General features: G+C 37.6%; 1 protein-coding gene across 3 annotated transcripts in view; it reads left to right on the top strand.

Annotated features, from left to right (window-relative positions):
* Window positions 1-1,191: 1,191 nt before the first annotated feature.
* LOC139962702 (gamma-adducin-like) overlaps window positions 1,192-23,361 on the top strand; it is a 51,154-nt gene continuing 28,984 nt past the window's right edge. Inside the window, exons 1-12 of one of the 3 annotated variants that reach the window (XM_071962908.1) lie at window positions 1,192-1,976; window positions 2,622-2,813; window positions 4,593-4,710; window positions 4,847-5,029; window positions 6,231-6,467; window positions 6,825-7,004; window positions 7,895-8,046; window positions 8,346-8,490; window positions 13,678-13,758; window positions 14,893-15,670; window positions 19,760-19,924; window positions 22,918-23,334. In XM_071962908.1, coding sequence (XP_071819009.1) covers window positions 19,901-19,924; window positions 22,918-23,226 — 333 coding nt within the window. In that variant the 5' untranslated portion in view covers window positions 1,192-1,976; window positions 2,622-2,813; window positions 4,593-4,710; ... (6 more) ...; window positions 14,893-15,670; window positions 19,760-19,900 and the 3' untranslated portion in view covers window positions 23,227-23,334. Of the gene's footprint in view, window positions 1,977-2,621; window positions 2,814-4,592; window positions 4,711-4,846; window positions 5,030-6,230; window positions 6,468-6,633; window positions 7,005-7,894; window positions 8,047-8,345; window positions 8,491-12,515; window positions 12,647-13,677; window positions 13,759-14,892; window positions 15,671-19,759; window positions 19,925-22,917; window positions 23,335-23,361 lie in introns of those variants that run through there. The other 2 variants (XM_071962909.1, XM_071962910.1) reach the window with 2 other exon arrangements.

Genomic DNA, 23,361 nt, shown 5'->3' with positions numbered 1-23,361 from the left:
GCCAGTGTCTGCAGCTCAGCATTATACAAGTATGGAAGTAGATGTTGTGTTACGTGGCCAATATCTCAGGACGTAACAGATACAGGGATATTGTGACGCTGGCCAGTTTCTTAGGACATATCATCACACTTCATTAACTTTGCTATATGGTGCCATGTTTTACAGATAAAAACGTTGTAATTAAGCAATGTGTAAGTATACTCGAGTTTTCAAATTTGCTTGCAACTATATTGAATCAATAATTTCCATGCATGAGATATTTTCAACATATATCACCCCAAAATGGTAATATTTGCAGTGGTTGGGATAACTTGATAACTTGTTGGTACATGACTCTGAAAATTATTACAGTACCAGCTATACTTGTAAGACTGTACCCATGCTATTGGTATAGATCTGCATTTATTGGTTCTTAGCAAATAACCATCCAACATATGAAAATCAATTTAATACTGTATAGCTTCTCAAATTGATTCAGTTGAAATCTGAATTTTATTGTCAGCAACAATTAACAATATGCCATCTAATTGCAATGAATGAACTCAAGAAAGCATTTATTTGCAAGGAATAATTTGTCCTCTAAAATCCAAATTGCTATTCAAAATGTAAAGAGAATTTTTTTTTTTTTCCAACTTGACAGTTGCTAGAAGTACCACATACAGGTTTTAAACTGCTCTAACAAGTTCAAAGGAAAAGTTCAGTCATAGAGGTCATCTAATTTTCATCTTTTTTTAATTGATTCCCCTAACTAATTTTAATTAAACGTTAACTCAATTAACGGTTTAATTAATTGATGATCACTCACTCAATCAATAATTACAGTGAGACAATTCATTAAAAATGATTCAATTGAAATAACTGGTTGACAACTTGTCAGAATATATCAGCTTTATCAACTATTCATACAACTCATTTTAAACCATTTGACCAATATGTACAGGGAAGTTGAAAGAACAGAGAAAGTTCAGAAAACAAGTCATGACTTTGGAATGAATTTGTCCCAATTCAGCCAACTTAAAGGACATCATATTTCTTAATTTGTCCAGTTTGCAATTTTGCCTTAAAAGCATGTAGTGGTCCTTCAAATTCAAATTAAAGGTAAGTAACCTAAGACAACCCATGCAGCTTTAGAAATAATTCATTAAGGCAGGGATTGCAAGCTATGGAGGTGCAAGACTTCATGTGACTTGATCCTCCCCACCTGGAAGTGTTGAAAAATGAAAGACTTTTACTGTGCCAGGACCATATCCTTGACAAAACCTTATGCCTGGAGAAGTAAAGGGAAAAACCCAACCTATATCAGCACAATTGCAAGGAGCATTTTGTGATGTTCCAACCCCATCCCAAGGATTGGCACTTATTGCAGAATATCATAATTTTCACTTCAACAATGAAGGGTTTTAAGTTTTATTATCCCCCAAATATACTAGATTTTCCAACATGGGCACTCTTCTTTGTCAAGTTCATGATACCTCTACTCCTTTCTCCCAGTAGCATATTCCAACAAATGGTTATTAAGATATGATGTGTTTATCATTTTACTTGATGAGAGTAACTTTTCAGCTACAGAAGCTAGTGACAGACTTCCAAGAAAGTGCTTTGAAACATCAAGCAATCATTAACAAAAAATAGATAAAAATGAAGGTTGCAACCCAAATCTTTTCCACTTATATTGATGAGCCACCCATGTCAGATGTAGATTTCCTACAAATCTAAATTTTCCTTCTTTTTTTTTAGCTTCTTTGCAGCATCATTCGACACTATAATGGACATAGCTCTGAATTAATGGAAGTAATCAAAGCTCTCTTCCGCGCAATTTCAACCTGAACTTCATGGGCCTCCTGTCTCGCAAGGTTGAAACAGATTCTTCCAGAGTTTGATTCAACTGCACAGGAGGATGCATTAGAATTCCTTGGTGCAGTTTACACATCATCATGCACTTCCTGTAACCAAAGCCAGTGCAAACTTTTAGATGAGTAAGAGATATAGATCGTTCTGTGAAAAGCATCAAAGCAACACAAACAAAAATAAGTGAACTTTTCAATATATTATTTAAAATTATGCCATGTTGGCCCAAAATATGCAAATATTCAAATATGGTCACCTTTGGTCAAAATTCTATAAACTGTTTTTATTACCACTTTTGATGAAATTTACCTCACGGGGACATTCAGTCATCTTGTGTGTTCATTAAGAATGTCTGAGAACAATTTGGACTAAGGGCCTCCATGAAAGTAACTTGTTGAAAACTTCCAGCAATTATAGCATCCTATAATTTGGGGCATATACAGACTACCTTTAACATTGAAACTGATTGGGAATTTGCTTAGGTTTGCAGGGAATTAGTCATTTTTGAAAGAGGTATTATGGCACCAGTTAGATCTGACTGATAAACTTGCATCAATACAATGAGGATGCACATTTTGTAAGGCTGGGTTTAGATGATAGTCTGTATCTGATTGATAAGTTTGTTGCTCTTAATAATAATTCTGATAATTTTAAGTAAAAGCTGAATGAAAGTTTTCATTTATACCTGATAATCCAGAGGGTAAAGGAACAAATGGGAATTGCAATAGAAATGCAACATTGTTGTAATGAGTAACTTATTTTTTCCTTTCCAGGTACTTCTTCTTACATACAACAAATGAGATGAAGTGGACTTCCTGCAATGAGACTTGGCACTGTCGGGCAAACTCCTATCCAGTAATTCCGATATATCCTAGTAACAAGGGCTATATGTCATGCTTGAGTATGCAGGGGCACCTTGAGGTGTGTCTAGATTGCAAAGATCTTGAAGGCTTTTGTGAGTCCTGGTGAGTTCCTGCAAACTCCCTGTTTTTGTCATATTGTTTTCATTCCATGCTGTTTTGTGTTATGTAAAATTGTTTCAATATGTAACACAATGCATTTTTGTGAAGTAGCAGTATGTGTGTTTATGAGTGTAATGCTAACAGCCTGTCATTACAATAACTCAATAAACTGACAAATGAACAGGAGTCAAATTCTGAAACTATTAGTGATGTAAGTTAATGGCCAGAATTCATACGTTGAAAATTTTCAGGTTTAGAGTCCAGCTTGAGTTGTAATGATCCCATTGAGCAGTTCTAAATACTGTATACAGGCATCTTTTCATATTGACTGTAGATCTCTGGTGTTATGTCTTTCTCAATTTATTTATTTAAAGTGTTGTGGAAAGAGTTAATTTCACATAGGGTGACATGTATATGTGAAATTAATTAACTAGTTAATTGTATTCTTTGCTATATGTACTTTGCAAAGGGATTATTATAAATAGTGCACATACTGGAGAACAATGGTCCAGTGTGACGAAATTACACTAAATCACCATCGTCGCCCTAAGTGGTGAGTTTATGCTATGTCGTCCTAAGTGTTGTGAAAAGAGATGAATTCACCTAGGGCAACAAAGGTGTCGCCTTAGGTGCTTTATGTGCAATTCACTATTTTTTAATTAAATACCTTGGTATTTGTATAGGCAGAGGGATTATTATAAATAGCACACCATCCGTCCGGTTCTCCTTCAATACTTCTCTCCAGAAAGGACACAATTTTGGGTCAATGGTTCAAGAACGGGATTGATAAAGTATACCGTTTGTATTAGAAACCATTACTTCATCTAGCTAAGGATGTGAAGAATTATTAGTCTCCAGTAGTTCTTGATTCAGTGGTCCATATTCAATTCATGTGGAGTTTTCAGGAACTATTACCAGTTATGCAACGAGTCAGGGCTAGAGTCACTAAATTTCAGAGTAATAAAGTAACTCAAACACAAGTTCATGGACAGTCTTCCCATAGATCTAGATTATGCAGTCCAAGATTCAACTCAAACGTAGGTTTCATAAAAGTGATATCTTGATTAAGTATCTTGATAGTCACTGACTTTTTCATGTTTGCTAATAGTGGTTGTACCAGATGTCATTGTCTTAAACTCCACAAGTCACAAAGTAGCATTAATATTCGGCATACCTTTTTTTCTAATAGGGTTGTGAATGAGTGGAATGGCTCGCCTGAGAAAGTTGTACTTGCAAGTACTGTAGTGTGAATGGGTTTAAGAATGCTTTGGACAAGCACTTTAAGCATTGTAATCGGGTCTGATCGTTTGTGTCATCAGTTTTCTTCCCTCTCCTATAGGGTCTTTGATGGGGACTTGAGTGTCCCTCCTGATCCTTTTTCTTTACTAAACTAATCTAAACTAATAAGGTCAAGCATAAAGTATGTGTGCTTAGGCCTACGCAATTGCAAAAGCCAATCTCCTTAACCTTTTTGAACTAGCACTTTTAAGGTTAACTTAACCTTTTAGAAGGTAAGCTTAACTTTTTCTTTGCAAATGTAACACGAACACTGTTGAGCAAGAGTCGTGCCAGCAATGCCACTGCATGAGGGAAATTCACAGTGACAGAGTAAATAATTGCTTTCGCACCCACGGATGAACACATGTTAGGTATATTACTATCACTAATCTGGGGAAATTGCATTTAAGAATATAAATATGTTTATCAGCTAGTCAACAGTTATTTAAGGTATCATTTAATTCTTTTCATTTACTCCATTAGTGATCTTCCCTTTTCCAACAGCTTTACTGGAAAGACTCTTGCTCAGCCGCATTACACAAACACCTTACGAACAGAATACTGCAGATAGCTGATCGTTAACTATGTTAGGAATCCACATGCAGTTCTGGTTATGAAAATAGTAAGAGACAAGATCTGTTTTTCAATCTATGTTTATGGTGAACTACGATTAAGAATAATGAGTTGTAATTTTAACAAATGAGCCCTTCAGTACTGATAACCAGGATTTTAGTTATCTATTTTTTCTTTCTTTACAGTACAGAAATGCAGGGTTGCACTACACCATTTCCAACAGAGGAAGTATGGCAGAAAACAGGTGGAATTTTACATATAAATGCCGAAAATGTGCTGGACAGAGAGGTTCAATAAACTTTTGGAACATTGACACCTCATTCACTTACATGAGGAAACCTTTTCTCATAGATGTTGAATAAACAGTTGTAAGAAGATTAACATGTAGAATTGGTTCTGAAGCTAAATCAGTATTTATGAACTCCTCACATCTATGATCTCACCATAAAAGATCAGAAACAAGTTTTTGAGTTTGAAGAGTTAGCAACTTAAAATTAGGAAAAAGTTTCATATTCAAGAAGAAATCAAATTTCAACTTTATGATAAAGAATGGGATGATTGCATGGGTAGGTGTGAAAAACCTCTCAGCTACCTCAAAGGGGAAAAGTGAAAGTAATACCCATCACCTCAGAGCTTATACCATCACAGACTTACACTCACTAAGTAGTACATGTAGCTTATTTGATAGTGAAGTTGTTCATCTGGTGAGTAGCCTTCTCTGTGCAGTGTACCTAGTAGAGCAAAAGTGACAGTCAGAAGTTTAAAAGCATATATTACTACTCAATGTGGTGTAAGAATCAGCTGAACTGAGCCCCAAGCTGCATTCAGAATAAGCTTAGGCCTATATACATTTAGAAATATGTAACTGGAAAGCTCACACCTTTGCAATTTCAGATTGGATGGCATGGGCTGATGACATAAATGAAAAGTTGGCAAAACATACGTTAGCCCCAGCAAGTTACACAAAGGGATGCAGAATGTGGACAGGTGCCTACACCATCAGTAAGCCAGGGGCACCAGCATATGGCATTATTTTCACAATGCTAACAGCAGAGTCCACATTCTGACATATATGCTCTTCAAAGTATTGTGCAAAGTAAAGAAATCTTAAGGACCAAACCATTTGACATCTCCTACATATGCCACAACAGCCTACATGTGGAGAGAGATGTCACATCTCTCAACAGTATCTTGCAGTGCAACACAGCAGAAAGCCTTGAAAGTTTGATGGCACTTGCCAAGTTTATGGTCATCAGCTTGATTGCCTACTTCCCTGAATGAGTGATACTGTTTTAACTCATAACAGTGAGTGTGGATAGACTCAGTTTACAAATTACTGCCATCACTGATAAATATTGTCATCTTTATCATCAGTGTAGTTTTTCATCCTAGAGTAACTGGTCATGAATCAGTTGATCTTTCTTATAGATACTGGACTGGTTTATGTTTATAGTTCTACCATGTAGCTTGTACTTTCTCTCTCTGAGTTGTGCTCTCTTCCTTCTGTATGCTCTAGCTGCCTCTCTTACGTAATTCATCACATTGCTGTTTTCTTTGCATCTATTTCAGAGTCTGGATATATGGACTATTTGAGCTCACCTTTAATACTGCACCTTCCATCTTCCTGGCTATGGACTCTCCAGGCACATTATATGTTATGTGTATGGAACTGTAGTCCCTGTACTGACCATTGCATGAAAATGTGGTACTATGTTTTGGATTGGTCACAGTGAAAGCCTAATTGACGGTATCTACATTTGAGTGGAATTAAGTCTCAAAACGAGTGGACCATAATGTTTGCTGCAGGTGGGTGTCTCAGGTATTTTGTTTAGCTTCCTGCTGTCAGTGTGCGATATTAGCAGAGAACCCTTTGTAACATTTGGCATACATGGAAATGTGTACTTCCTGGCCTCTTGCATACAAATGAATGCTTTGGGCAATGTGAATGATTTCCACTGTAGTACTTTTGCAAGGCAGTCTAAACATGTTGATAAAGTGCTTTTGATATTTAAGATATAAGGATCTTTATTGACCATAAAAATTGACATTCATAAATACATCGAAATACATAAAAATCTGATTCTTAAAACGAAAAATTAAGACTACTAAGTCCATGTTCTGACACATATATTTGGCCTATTTCCTACATAATTCATTGGCAAGATTGAGAATAGCCCTTTGCAAGAAAGAACGCCTGTATCTCTCGGTTCAGCATCTCATGACAATTAGTCTGCCCGTTTGATTGCTGTAATCTACCCGATGCCCCAGAGGATGTTGGGATGACATGATTGACTTCATATTACTCTGTGATACTCTGACAAGCAACTCATCTACTGAACTGAGGTAATGTGACCGACAAACTTTCCTTGCTTTAGAAACTAGTCTATTTAACTTGGTCATGTCTGTAGCAGTAGTATTTTCACCCCACGCTGCTAAACAGAATGTAATGGTGGTCTTGATTGCCGATTTTAATATAGAATAGAGAAATGGAGAGTTGGTCTAGTCTGAATAAATTAAGCTTCTGTAATAGGAACATACGCTGATTAGTTTTTGCTAGAGTACGTTTTACATGTTCATCCCACTCCAATTTATCAGTGATGGTTTCTTCCAGGTATTTATAAGATTGTCAAGTGCTTCTTAGTCACAGTTTTTGCAGGAACATAGAGGAGAATACTGCTTTAATATAGTCAGTGCTCTGCGGAGTGACTTGAGTAGGTGAACTTGATCTAACAGGTTAAGTTCACTTTCAGAATGAGTAGTTACAGCCATTGTACTACTGAACCCTTTACATGCCTTGCCATCAGCATCAGTTGTGAGACACTTGACCATTAGTGGATTCTTAGCTGTAAGTAATTTGGATTCACAAATCTTTCCACCATTTTGTTCATGATCTCCGAAATAGGGCATCTTTGCTGAACAGCTCTCATTGCCTGGACATTGTACCTTGTGATCCCTTCTTCTTTTCATTTCACCCATTAAACACAACTTGTTACTGTGATGGTAATCAATAACAAATGTATCCATGGTGACATTCGCAACTATTACATCTCTGCATTGGCTTGTTGGAGCAAATGGAGTCTTACTTCTTGCATTATACTCATAGGGTTGTGATATGATCATATTCTGCCTGAATTGGAAAGTCTTTGGAGAGGCCACGCAGTTGCAGTGTCTTCTTAATTATACCCCTCTTTTGTGCCATATTATTTTTCATTAATTTCTTTCATTACCTGTAGGTACAAACTGGTTGTAGTGTACTGACAGCAGGACTGGGAAGGGACATGCTGTTGAGCAATCTACGAGCTGCACTTAAACTGCCCACTACTCAGAGGCAGCGGGGGTACCCGTTCCTGGGAAAGGCAGCCATATACCTGGAGCTCATCCTGTAGTAAGTAATGTTGATATGCACATGCTATTGTGTCTGGGCTGGGTAAAATATAGTTCCTTATGCTAGGTTGCCAAGGTCAGCTCTGTGCATCGTTGTCTTTGTAGAGAATTTCAGAGTGTTTGGTAGACCAAACCAACTGTGAATAGGAAATAACGGCTTTCAAACAGCATGTGCTTGTATTTGATTAGATGTGTGTGTGCTTGAAGCTATGGGGTTGGAATGGGATTTATTGTGATTGGTGATTACCTAGTATGTGAACATAGAGCATTCGATATTATTTATAATTCCTTTTGAAACAGGAGTACTGGAGCATGAAGTTGATGGACAAATTAAGGAATGAGAGGAACACATGCAAGCAGAAAAGAGGAGAAGAAACATTGGGGGCACCTGTTCCACTGAAATTAACCAAGTAGATGACCCAGCTAGCAAACATAGGCATAAAATGTAAGTTCAGGTATAACTTTTGAGAATGAAGCTCATCTTGAGGAGAATAGACATTAAATAATTAACATACTAGGCTAAAATTGCATTATGCAGTCCTATTCACAAATTTGATTTGATTTGATTTATTTGTTTTATCACGTGAATATATACAATGTGATAGGAAGTCCTCTAAAAAATCTTCAGATGGCTTAACAAAGTAGAGGACTCCCTGTTAAGAAAAGGAAAAAGTGAACTAAATATATAAGAAAAAATGAACATGTTCAATTAATAAGACGCAATAATTTTTTGAATAAAGTTTCTTCTGAATGATTTTGCAGAAGGTTTATTTGTAATATTGCCTGATAGAGAATTCCAAGTTTTGATTGTACGTGCCCTCAGTGATAACATCCCCATTGTAGAATTATACCTGTTATAATGTGCATTGCCTGAAGATCTGGTATTGTAATGATGAATATCACTGTTACATATTAAGTAGTCATTAAAAGCATTTGGTAACAGTTCATTCCAGGCCTTATAAGCAAATGTAGCAAGGTTAACTCTAATAATGTCATCAGCTTTTAACAACTTAGAACGCTTAAAAAGAGGATTTGTGTGGTCCCTCTGGTTTGGCATGTGTTGTATGGCGGACTGCTTTCTTCTGTGTAATACAAATGGGATTCAGATTGGTATATCTAGTACCAGACCATATGTTACAACAATACGTAATATGTGGCTGGACTAATGTCTGATAGAGAATCTTTAATATGTGTGTGGCAGATAATGCTTAAGCTTAGCTAAAACACTGGTGTTTTTTGCAACTTTTTTACAGACAGTTGTAATGTGGTCACACCATTTAAGTTCATGATCTATATATACGCCTAAAAATCTAGTACTATTGACTTGTTGTAGTCTTTTACCACCCATAGTAATATCAGCATTCCATGTAAAATTTTTATAAGTATTAAAAACTATATAGTTTGTTTTATCAATATTCAATGATAATTTGTTGCCAGCGAACCAGTCGCTGAACTTGTCTAATTCAGTTGATACTTAAATATGAAATAAAGTTCTCGATTGTGATACGAAGAAAATATTTGTGTCGTCAGCAAACAAAACAACTTTAACTTTATCAGAAACATTGGTAATGTCATTAACATATAGGATAAAAAGCAATGGACCAAATATAGAGCCTTGTGGCACACCACATTGAATTCTCTCCGGTTGGGAATGAGCATTTTTGTAGGATGTATATTGGTAGCGGTTTGCTAAGTAACTGTCGATCCATTTTAGGGGGGTTCCTCTTATGCCGTAACAGTGTAATTTATTAAGCAGAATTGTGTGGTCTATTGTGTCAAAGGCCTTTGAGAGGTCCAGGAAAACCCTGACACAGGTACTATTCTTGTCAAGATTACTATACAAATTGTCAATGGCATCAGCTAGTGCTAGCTCAGTGGAGTGTTCAGGACGGAATCCATACTGTTTCTGGCATAAAATGTTATATTTTGAAATAAAGTTAAAAATATGATTATACAGAAGCCTTTCAACTATTTTGGAAAAACATGATAATAGTGATATAGGTTGATAATTTTCAAAGTTTTCTGAATCCCCTTTCTTAAAGACAAGGATGACCTTGGCAATTTTTAGCATATCAGGGAAAATACCGGTACTGAACGACAAATTGCAAATATGGGTTAATGGTTTGGTAATAAATAAGATAACTTGTCTTACAATGCCAGGCTTAAAATCATCGTATCCAGCTGCTTTATCAGGTTTCATGCAAGAGGTTGCTGTTTTTAACAACTCCTCCTCACTGACAGGATGAGAAAACATGGAATGAGTGTTAACATCAATGTTAACAGATTCCTGTGATTTACGTTTGTGGTTGATTTTACTTGCCAGTGATGGCCCCAGATTGACGAAAAAGTCATTAAATTTTATTAGCAATATCATGGTCGGTGTTAATCTCTTTGTCACCATCCTTGAAAGAAGAGGGATACGATGATTGTTTACGACCTTTATGGAGTAATTGGTTAATGGTATCCCATGTGCCTTTTGGGTTACTCCTCGCATTATAAAATTTATTGTTGAAATATAATTTTCTAGAAAATTTGATAACATGATTGAGCTTATTACGATATTGAGAATAAATAGTTTTATTTACACCAGACAGGTTCTTAATATGTCTTTTAAATAGCTTATCGTTTCTTTTGATAGAAACTAGAATACCTGCAGTAATCCACGGGTGTCTCTTTCGACGTTTCTTAGATTTGGTGACACATTGCTCAGGAAAGCATTGATTATATATGGCATTAGAATAGGCAATGTGTGCATCAGTTTGGGATGAAACATTTTCCCAAGAAGCATCTCGGATTGTTGAGAAGAAATTCTGTACATTTGTCTTGCAGTAGTTCCTTACATACATAGGGCCCCTTTGTCTACTTTTGTGTATGGCAGTTTGGAGAAATATTGGATAATGGTCACTGAGATCGCTTACAAAGATACCAGTTATTAGTTTGCAGTCATCATTGGTTATAACATTATCTAAAACAGTTGCAGAAGTGCAACCCACACAGGTAGGTTTGGTAATAGTAGGAAAAAATCCACTGGCATATAGTAAGTTTAAAAAGTCAGCAGATTTAATATTGTCAGCAAGATCAATATTATAATCACCCATAATGTACGCACTATGTCGTTCATTGGAGAGTTGGGTTAAAATTTTGTTTACGTGTGTCAGAAAAATATGCAGTGAACTTTTTGGAGGCCTATAAATTACGCCTATGGTATAATTTTTCATTGCTGATGTTATGTCAACCTCTATGAACATTGACAGAATCATTGAAAATGCTTATATCGTTTCTGAGTTTGAAATTTAGATCTTTGTTGAAAAATGAACAAACACCACCACCTCTCCTTTCGGGACGATGCCTTTCAACAAGCGTATAGTTATTGATATGGATTAAGGGGGATATATCTGCAGTAAGCCAGGTTTCGGTAAATCCAATGACAGAGAAATCCTTCAATAGAGACGTAAATGTAGTTATGTCGTCTAAGTTTTTGTTAAGGCTTCGACTATTATGGTGGAATAAAGACAATATGTGTTCGCGAGACATCTTGTTGTATGAATCAATATCGTAGTAATTGCATGCGATAGCTTCCTCCCCTGTTTCAAGGTATTTTGCAGCTTGCATCGCTATAAATAAATAAATGTACCGTATAACATGAACGCCATCATCTTTGCATAGGTTCGGCCGAAGAATCCTTTGTTCTGACATTTCTCGCTCTGCTGAGATTAGGAATAAATGTTTTCTTCTTTAGTCTGATAGTTTGAAAGCCGTCTTCGTCTAGGGATATTTGCCTTTTGTGGGGTTGGATGTTTCCCCTTTGTGTGCTTGCCCCCTCCATCCGCTGAGATCCAGTCTCCGGTTGTGTTCTCCGTTGTTCTACTACTTTTTGTGTTGGCAATGTCGTCTTTTGTTCAGTTCGCTGTTGTTGGTGGGTTTTCTTTAACTCTTGGTTAGGATTACTCGGGTGTCTGGATTTCGCGTTATTGTTCTTCTTTGCTGTTGAATCCGTGTTTTGTTCGGATTTCTGTGCCCTGACCTCGTTAGCTTCTTGAATAGCGTGATCGTCCTGTTCAACCGACCCAGTGACTTATCCCTCAGACTGATATTGTGTTTCGTTTTCATGTGTATCTAGGGTCGAGCCAGTGTCTGTGTTGTCATGGCGATACTCTTCAAACGTTCTTGGCATTTAAAGCATCTGACCTTTGGGCAATTAGCTTCCCGGTGCCGTTGGACATCGCAAACTTAACATTTGTAGTTAGGACAGTTTCTCCTGATGTGATCGCTTTCCAAACACAAATTGCATACCTTAGTTTGACCATTGTGCGTTAAGTTCATATTAATCCCGTTAATTCTAATTGCGTAAGGCAAGCTCTTGTGTTCTTCAGGTAGTTTTAACTGTACATATCGTATTCCGTTCCCGATATTTGGGAATCTGGGGAAGGTCTTTCCTTTCCATTCGCCTCTTATTTTACACCCATACTCACAAAGTTTTCCTGTTAGATCTTCGCCCTGTATGAATGAAGGTACTCCGAAAACACTAACAGTTAGGAACGTTCTGTTGACACCAGTAGAAACTGATTCCCATTCACGAGGAGTCCACTGTCCAAAATACAGTAAGATCAGCTTGTTCCTTTGCTTTTAATGTGATAATCCAGCATCCTAAAGATTTCACACAACTTGCAATTCCATCTCTACCAACATCATTCATGATAGCATACAAAATCTCAGTATCTTTATATGAACTGTCGGCAACTCTGATGCTACACTCCTTTAATTTCTCCACTGTCGCAGAATCCATACTAACAATCTTGTAGGCTAACGAACGTCGCAGGACGTCGTTGCCGAGATCTCCAGCAGAAAAAGTATTCCAAAATTGGAACAAAATAAAATTTTCTGCTAAATGTTGTCTCAATTAGTGTCTCAAATAATACAATTTGCAAGATGTAGTGAAAACCACACTCTATTTAACCTCGGAGATCATTAGAGAGTAGAATATATAAGAGCTCCTCAAGGAGCAGTGTCAACAGGTTGACGGTTGGTTATCCAATAACGGTTGGTTATCCAATTTTTTGACTTCATGAAGTCAGACCAACTTAAAATTGATCTCAAGGATTGGGCTTTTTGATAGGTCTATTTATATGTAGAGATATGCACTAGTTAATTGCAATTTCAGCCCTCCAAACTAGTGTAGGGATATGCACTAGTTAATTGCAATTTCAGCACTCCAAACTAGTTATAGGGATATGCAATAGTTTATTTGCAATTTCAGCGCTCCAAACTAGTGTAGGGATATGCACTAGTTTATTTGCAATTTCAGCCCTCCAAACTAGTGTAGGGATATGCATTAATTTATTTGCAATGTGACCCTTCAAACTGGTGTAGGGATATGCACTAGTTTATTTGCAATTTCAGCCTTCAAAACTCCAGGAAGTTGCGGGTAAGGAACCTGAAAAAGTTTGTGGTCAGGACCATTGACAATGTAGTTTATACACGAAACCTAAGATTTATGTATATATCCAAAAAAATTTGTTATTTTTAATTAACTTTCCCTGCGTCAGTTTATCATCAAAAGCTCTATGAGGTAATAACATGTTTCATTTGTAACTTTTCTAAGATTTTGACTGATATGATGCTTTTTTTGTAGTTTGACGTGAAGTTAGGTGTTGCAGAAAATGTACGTTTGCAGTGTATGCTGAGGGCAGCTATGGAGACCAGGTACAATCAGGTAAGTTTGTTCCTCACTTTTTAAAGATCTTAGGTCCAAGCATGTATTATATTATGTGATATGCCTGCTACTACTGTACTAGATCCAATAATTATTTCAGTATGTGACAGAAGACGTTACAAGTATTCATATTTGCTTGCATTTCATTTTTATGTTGTAGGTGATTTCTGTTGGTAGACAGCATAAGGCTAGATAGGTTGTACATATTCTGCAGTATTTGCCAGTACGCCCTCAGTTTTATCACAAGTTTTTGTAGTATAAGATGGCCGTGTCCATGTGTATGATAAAGGTAACTGTTGTGTTCATATTGTTGTTGGCGTTGGTACATAATAGTATTCCATGGCATTGGGATTAGTTGGTCATATGCACACTTAGAGTTGTAATAAATAAGCTGTATTGATTCCCTTTATCTATCATCTATTGACAAAGCAAATATTTTTTTAGATAGTTATGGATTTTGGACAAATTTAAGATTTTATATCTTATTTTTTTTTATCATATGTCGGTTATAGCCATGATTTTTAGAATAGAAGGTTAATTTTTGACATGAGAAGCATTGTGGGTTGCATGGCATAAGCATTTAAAAGAGCCTTCTACTCCTTAATATTAAAGAAGCCATTCACTCTTTAATATTTTCTGAGCATTAAAGGAGTGTTCCAACATTTAAAAGCTAGTTTATGATTTTATCAAGCATTGTTTATTACACATTTGTTTTCCTTTTCCTCCTATTTTTTGATGTAGAGCTTGCTAGTGGGGAACAAAATACCAGCGCTTAAAGAGAAAAACTGAGTTCTGCCTTCCCTTGCCATACTATATCTCCCCCCCCCCCCCCCCCTTGGATGTCGCAACCAGACTCCTCTAACCACCCAATCCTTTACATATAAACAATGTCCAATCAATTGCCAGGTAGTGTTTATAGAGTTATAGAACAACAGTGTTTGTTTCAATTATCTAGGAGACTTCTCTGCATATGCTGGTCTTCTCTACTGCTTTCAAATGCTAGCTAATGGCTAACTTGATCAATTGTCTTTCTTGATATAGTTTTGCCTTCTTTTGTGTAATCTAAATAATTAAGTCACTCACTGTTTTATTTAAAGGCAAAAATGAACTAAGGGATTTTTTTTGGATCAACAGATAACTTCTGGAGATGAGTGGAATAACCCCAATGTTGGATGCTTCTCGGCCAAAAGATGTTTTTCTCATCAACTTCAAAGCAGTTGCTACATATTGATAGATAGTGTTCAAAGTTAAAAGTCTGCGAAAGCAATAGTAATAATAAATCCAGACCAGGTACTAAATGCATTTAACATGTGCACACTTCGGCAGCCGCTGCTGTGAGTATCCACCTTTATAATTACTTTCATGATTCTTAGAGCAGGTTCCTTTTTTCTTTACTTGGATTTTGATCATTTTCTTTAACATCTTTAGCTTGACTTGTCACATTTCGATTTGTTTTGATTAATACCCAGTTGGCTTTATAAATTTGCTGACCACAAAAAAAAAAAAACTACCTTAAAAGCAATGATGTCATAGATTATGGAGGATTTTTAAATGTTCTTTGAATATTCAATATGTTTGCCTAGCATTACCCTTCCTGCAAGTTGTTGACCAAAGCAAATCTTTAAAAGCAAAGATGTCATAGAATATGGAGGATTTTGAATTTTTTGCTTTGAATCTTGACAGGTCTCAACTATGAAGTGTGGCCTTTTGTCGATGAGTCAAGAAGCCTTGATTTGTGGTGAGATCTCTACACTATGACTTCACGGGGATCGTGGTCGAGGAGGAACAGGAGGATCAAATCATCAAAAACAAGATCCTATTCTTGCATAACCATGGTATCGTCTGCTGTGGTGGGTCCATAGAGGAGGCGTACTTCCTATCCCTCAACTGTGTAGCAGCATGCGAGATACAGGTAAAGAATTAGCTGGACTTGGTCCAACGTGGTCGGATTGCTTGTAAAACTTAGCAGTGTGAGGCCAAATGTTCTCTGGTTATATTACAGTTTGTTCATTCTCCTCCATTTCAGAATATTTTCGAGACCTGTGAAATTTACAGAGTTTTCCTTTTTTAAGCTGTTTTCTAAAGAGCCGGGAATGGGGTAAGGGGGTTGAGGGATGAAAATGGACAAGATTAGTCAACTCCAAACACAAAGTAAATGGTATGGATTGAGTTAATCTTTGTTATGACCCTCTCCTCTGAGAAAAGTTATCTGAAATTTTCAAACTGTTTCCAAACAATATAATCAATTTGGAATTTTTATTGTCTTGGGAATGATTGTATCTCCTAGCCTACACGGAACTTGATTTTGCCATTAGCGTAGTCTACTTCTGTATCAATATGTAGTCATTACACTCTTCTAACTCTCTCCACCTCTGAAGATTCTGCTTCTGTACAAACTTTTGTTTGCTTTTCTCCGAGTCAAACTAGGCTCTGAGTAACAGCAGAAAGTCACCTGCAATAGCAAAGCCTGCTCCATGAAACGAAAAGAACAGCGGTTGAAGAAGTATGTTTGACTGGAATAATTGCTAGTCTTGATGCGACTTGCCGACTCCAAATCGGATTTATGGATTTAGATTAAGGCATAGTAGGGAGATGTTTGCTTTCTAACATGTATGGGCACTAATAATGTTGACATTCATCGATAAAATTCCCATAATATTCCTTTTGATGTCTGACCCCAAGGGCAAGGTTACCCACCTGGGAGATGTGTTTCATTATTGACCTTGGAATCCAGGGTCTTTTGGCTACTGTAAATCCTTAGAAAAGCTACCAGTTGAAACTGTGGGAAAAATCTCACTTAGAGATCTTTTATGAAAGTCATAATTGAGTTTTCTATTTGTTTGTCTTGAAGGTTCAGCAACACACTTTACTAGTGGGTTGGGATTACAAGTGGTGGGGGAAGTGGGGGGTGTTGATGGGCAGGAATGGGAGTACTTGGTCCTCTCTTCTCCCTGCAGCATCAAGAGCTGGTTGTCTGGGTTTTGTCAACCTACAATTTTATCAATCGGTGTGTGTGTGGTTTTTTTTGTCGAGTCTGGGTAACAAATAATGGTCGTTACAAAGCGGATTATCTGCTTTCTAATAAAGCCACCCTTACCTTACACAAATATATTCGATAAGTATTCAAAAAGTATTCAAAGATTTCCTCAGTATTCAGAAAATTTACCATATAACACACAGTACAAAATAAGTATTCCAATACTAATATGAATAACTATAAGCCTTCCTCAGAGCCAAAATATGTAAATGAGTGAAGTATTCGAATACCTGTTAGGTATTCAAATAGGTATTCGAATAGGTATTCGAGTAGATTTGGAATAGCTATTTGAATACTTAGCTCATTTACATATAAGTATTCGCTCATTTAAATAATTTGGCTCTGACGAATACTTATAGTTACTCGAATACTTATTCGCTAGTATTCGAATACTTGTATGCTAATTAGTTATTTTATGAAGGCTTAACAGGTTTCTGAATACTTACTCAAATACTTATTGAATACTTGTATGCTAATCAGTTCCAAGTAAGGAGAGTTAGGAATTTGGCCAGCTTGTTGTCCTAGTTATTGATTAAAACTCTCCAAACAAATAATGAGAATAACCAGAATTCTGAAGTCTCCTTTTTTATGCAACAACTATAAAATTACAAAACAAAACAAAAATAAAATACAGCTTCTTCAATTTCATGTATCTTGTAGCATTCATGCACTTGTATGCAAACCGTTTTGTTCATGCAAACCGTTTGTTCATCTCTTGTGGCTGTGGCTCTGTCCACTGGTTTCTGCCACACATACTGTGAATGTACTCTGAACATAAAACAAATAGAAATAATTAATAATGATAGGGCACAAATATACATTGGCACAATAACCACCCACCAGAAACGGAAAATATAATATATAATATTCAGTGCATAATGGACGTCGCAACGCGAGGGAGAGATGGGTGGCTTTAGACCCCACTTTTTTTGCAAGCAAGCATGTTTACACATGTCTTACAACATGTCACAAAGTTTATATATAACCTTACTAGCCCTCCCCCCCCTGTAATAATTATTAAAATGATAAAAAATTTGGCCATTGCATATAACCACATATGAAAAACAGAAATGTAATCACATTAAACCCTGCATGCCCAACACTCAAATGTTTTGCATTTTTATAACGCTATTTCAATGGTAAGTAAAATCTCTGTAGTACGGTAAGAGAAACGTCAGACTTGAACGTGAAGTTTGACTAGGTAAAACTAGGAAACTAATCCAAGTACTGAATGTCCAAATAATTACCAAACATAGGTATTGCCCCATGCACCCATAAGAATAAGCTTAACTGTAGTAACCTTATAAGTTTAGGCCTAAACAAGAAATATTCTACACATGTAGCCTTGTCTTATTTTAATTTGATTATTAATTTTATTAACTGCAAATATGCTGTTAATCGTTGCACAAGACAGGATAAAATTAGAAGTTGATCTTGGTTATTGTGCCACTGTCAGAAAGTTTCATATGATTACACATAGAAATGAAACAGAAAAAAGGTCAACATACCACTTATTTTGATGATTTTTCTAGAATACGGCCGCTTTCCTCTCCACTTTATCAAGCAGACTGCATTTTCAGTTGCATTTTCTTTGTCCATCACCGACTCTGTACTAACTTGTTGATCTTTCATCCAATAAATAACACATTTTTTAGGCTTGGTCTTCGATGGGTCAACAATATTTTCCATATTCTTGGATTACTGCAGCAAGTTCTGAACATCCATTATTGGATATTTAGGCCTAGGCCTATCGCTGTGGGATAAAATTTATTTTCTTCCAAGTTTCAGTCTAATGTTAATAAAGTTCAGTCGGGCTGCAAGGACTGGAATAAATTTAGTCCGACTCAAAAACTGAAACATTTATTTCTGCGAACTCAAATTCAATCTGCTAATAAAAGTTGAATAAAATTCAAGAGGAATAAATATCTGTTCAAAAGGGAGTATTAAGCACAGAATACTAAAACAGTAAGTCTATGAATATGATCGATGAGATTTTGGAAAGGCTTCAGTTTTCAATCCTCCGCGGTATATTCAAATACTGCCGTGCCTGTGCACTTCACCTTGGCCAGAAAGCGTATTATAAATACTAATGTGATGACACTAACATCATGAAAGGAAAGCTGGGATGCTCCTGAGGGTCTTTGTAAGTTTGATGAGCTCAGCTTGTGCCCGCAGGCGTCCACAGGATTCTGTATCAAATCGTTTGGAGAAGAGGCTTATAAACACAAACATCCGTTTTCCTGATAGTGTTACAATGCTTCTATTGTACCTCATACATATTGTACATAATGCTTTTGCCTGTTGGCTATCAAGGTGCTTTGCAGAATCCAGGCATTGGTTATATCCACCATAGAGAAGTTGACATCTTTTTGTTCATTAAAGAGCAAATAATCAAATAGCCAAGTTTGGTCCAGTTTTGTTGACAGACAAAACAATTTTGTTGGATAGGAACAAATGAAGTATTATTGCCCAGACAGACAGTTGGCTCAAATATTTGCCTGTTGAAGGAGAATTGCATTTCTGTGTTTGTTCTGTAATGGCAGTATTTAGCTCTTTTGTCCCTTGACAGAGAGATGGAAGACAAAATGCTTCAATTGAGAAGGATTCAAAGGTTTCATCAAAAGGACGAAATTTCAAACCAGATTTAAGCTAAAAACGACTCTTTAGTGGGTCTTGTATTTTTGAAGCATAAATGCCAAACGGATGGTTTCTTCGGCAAATCATGTACGATTTTGTCGTCCTCTTATATGAAATTGTTGAGTTTCATTCTTCGGATGGCATATACAAGATGACAAATATAAGTATCTCCTTAGTATTGTTAGGACCAGCAGAGCAAAGTCGGCAACGAGAAACGACAAAGGAGGAATAAGAGAGATTAAAAGAGTCGCTCGTAAGACTTGTGTTCGATAATGTAGCAACAAACTGCATTCAAACGCTTTACCGTATGCTAATTATTCGTGACAGATACATGCCGTAGGCCTGGATAATGTCATCCACCTACCGGATGAAGTCAGAGACGAGGTCGGCGAAGCGACTGCCAAGGACGCAGGTGGGGTCAGTGAGACAGGACACAAAGTGAAGGTCAGTAAACTGGAGTTTGAAGCCATGATGAGACATTTGGACAATATGGTAAGATTTCAAAATGCAAAAATTCCAACTCACTTGGCCTGCAACGTCTGTGCAGCAGACCAACTAGCCTTATTTGCATTTAAAGATCTGGGCAAACATAGCTAGCATTTACTATGCTAATTGCCAACCGATGGCGTCGCTAGTTAATGTATGAGGTTTTTGATCATATGTGTACCAAGCTAATACGCTTTATTAAGTGAGATAATTCAGTGAGAAGTGAGTTGTAGGAAGTCAGTGTGGATAAGCAGGTAGCTTCGTTCAATCAAAGTAAACAGCTGTGACGTATCAGGATGGTTGGATACACCATTCGATTTGATTTGTGTCTTACTTGAAACTCTAATTGTTACAGCTTGATACTCTCTTAGATTCACTATATATATATATACAGGTGCGTATCCAGGGGGGGGGCGTTGGGGGCGCGCGCCCCCCCGGGTAAGAAAAAGAGGAGAGAAAAAAAGAGAAGAAAAAAGGAAAAAAGAGGGGAAAAAAGAAGAGGAGGAGAGGAAGAAAGAGAAAAGAAAAAGAAGAAAGAGAGAAAAAGGAGAAAAGGAGGGAGTAAAAGAAAAACGCGAAGACACCGGGAAGAGAAAGAAGAAACAGTGACATCATTACAGCGCTGAAGGGTAGCCAGTGACGGATCAATGATTTCGTAAAAGTGTGACTCAGCCTACCCCTTACACCGACAACTCCATTTTTTGACGTTTCCATTTTCCTCTCTCACTAATGATCTATATATATATACTATATATGGTCTATCATAACTCGTGTGTAGAATTGTGCTATGAAACCAACTGTGACTGGTCTCGAACTCGACCGTGTCGTCAGGGAACATGACGACTTTTGGGATGGGGGCGACCGCCCGCCCTCCCCCCATTCAGCATTGTTTTAAATGATATCGCTAAGTAATTTCAAAATAGAAAGTGCTTAGATGCAACTTACAAGGCCTGGGAAGTGTCATTTCCAGCGATCTGGGAGACATTTTCGGCCAAAATTTGCTTGTACGCTTCGCGCTAACAAATGGTCCTGGGTAGTGCCATTTCCAGCGATCTGGGAGGCATTTTCGGCCAAAATTTTCTTGTACGCTTCGCGCAAACCTATGGTGGCGCTACGCTGAGATAATTTGCCTACAGGCTTCGCCCCTCCCTTGGCAAATTCCTCGCTACGCGCCTGTTCGAATTTGTAACAGCAGATATCACATCATATCAGTGAGCATGAAAATGGCGTTCCAGGATGAAAAGCCTCAAAACTGTCCGACTTGCCTGCAAAAACAACCAAAAATGTTCGCGCGTTCAACGTGTTATTGTTGATATCATATAAGCAAGCATCGGTTATTACATCGCATGCCATTATGTACCGTACGGTCCGTTAAAAGTGCGCAGTATACCGCGGGATGCTAATGTAAACAACGACATGTCTCATGTAGATGTATGAAAAGCAGGTCCAATTATGTCAAAACTCTCTTTTACATTAGTAATGGCGAATTAGGGGCTGCACCCCCGCCGCGCAGTGGCGCAGAGTCCATACGGTCAGGGGGCGCATGCCCCCCCCCTGACGGACTCAAATGGACTGCTGGCGCCTTTTTCAGCTCTTTACCACTTTTTACTTATTCTAGATTATTGACTTTTTTATTGCGCTCTCATCTACTTATTGACATTTGTCACATTTTGTTGGTGTAATTTGGAGATGACACCTATTTATTCTTCGTTTATCTGCAAATTAGCCAGGCCCGGAAAGGGTCATTTCCGGCGATCTAGGGAGTATCTTTACTCAAAAATTTTCTGTACGCTACGCGCCAACCAGTGGTGGCGCTCCGCTTAGATAGTGTTGAAAGCGCCCCTACAAACCATTCTCGCCCCTCCTGACCAATACCCTTAGCCCCGCCACTTCCGCCGCGCCTCCTACGCCTATGTGTATAGTGTTCGGTTGAAGGAAATATCTGCTATTTTTTCATTTCCTTCAACCAAGTTTTATAATAGCCGTTATAAGAGGTTGCAATATTTCTACACCAATAAATTAACTGTGTCGGAATTTTCGACAATTTCTGACTAACATTCTGCATCACACTTCCCTCTACTCGTGCAATTTTGACCGCTCTGTTAGGGGTTTTTCTACATTGGTTGTCCATAGATGAAATTTTGTACAAAATTATGGGTATGTTTTGAAGTGAGTTTATTCACGAGACATGCGAATTTTCAAATTCTGAACAAATATGGGGCTTAAAACCTTGAAAAGTGGGGCTGACGGGTATTGTGGGCCGCGACGTAGAATCACCTACAAAAGCAAAGACCCACAGGAGATGCGATCAGGTCGAACATGATGTGTGCCGGGTTGACAATCTTCAAAAAGGTTATGGATGGAAAAAAAACTATTAGGAAATAGTTGGTTCTCAGGCAAAAAGTGTACATCTGGTTGGTCATTTCAAGCCCGAGAAGTGCTGTTTCCGGTGATCTGGGGGGTATCAAAATAAGAAATTTTCTTGTACGCTGCGCGCCAACCGATGGTGGCGCTCCGCTTAGATAGTAATTCGCGCCCCCCGGGTTTGAAAATCCTGGATACGCGCCTGATATATATATATATAAATATATAGTATTGGCAAGCTCTTGACTTAATAATCAGAATGGTTTCATACGCTATTGAACATAATCGATACTTTATCGGTTTGGGGAACTTCATGAAGCTCCCCCATGTGATCTGTTGCACACCCCACCCATTTTGAAAATATTTTCAAGATCACCTGCATCCAAAATTGTGCAATATTTCATGGAAATGGCATAGAAACGGAATGTTCCAATTAGTTTGTCCTGAATGCACCAAAGACAGCGAATGTGTGAGATTTTCAAAGAGATACTTGTGGAAGACTTGATATGTAATCATTTCATAAGTAAAACAGCAAAGATGGAGGAATGTTGTGCTGCTGATGTTAGATGTAAGAGTGACTTAGATCTGCAACCAGCACAAAAATTTGATCACAGGAACTTTTTAATTTGTTACAGGGTTACATAACAGGCAACGTGTACGGCCAGCCGTTTGTGAGACACGAACTGAAGCCCAAGAGCGACGTCGCCTACCCAGCCGCCTCCACCAACTTCATCTACATCTACGACAACAAATTTGAGAAGAGCAGATACGAGTCACCGATCAAGATGTTGAACAGGAGGCAGGCAGAGGAGAAGACGAAATGGCTGAACACGCCAAACACATACTCCAAGGTGAAGGTAGCCCAAGAGTACGCCAACTGGGGAGAGGAAGGGGAAGACGAGGGCTACAAGACAAAGATACACCTGAGTAGTAGTGACATGTAATTGGTGGTAGGCACATCATCTGTTTGACAGAATCACCCGACACAATCCTTAATTTTGGGCAATTTGGGGACTTTGACAATTCAAGACATCAAAGAGGCACTTGCCAAGGTGATGAAAATGTTTTGATTTTAGCAC

Source organism: Apostichopus japonicus, chromosome 21 (assembly GCF_037975245.1).
Source record: "Apostichopus japonicus isolate 1M-3 chromosome 21, ASM3797524v1, whole genome shotgun sequence".
NCBI classification, from domain to species: domain Eukaryota; kingdom Metazoa; phylum Echinodermata; class Holothuroidea; order Aspidochirotida; family Stichopodidae; genus Apostichopus; species Apostichopus japonicus.
Note: the sequence above shows the minus strand (reverse complement) of the source record. Positions and strands in the feature narration are given on the sequence as shown.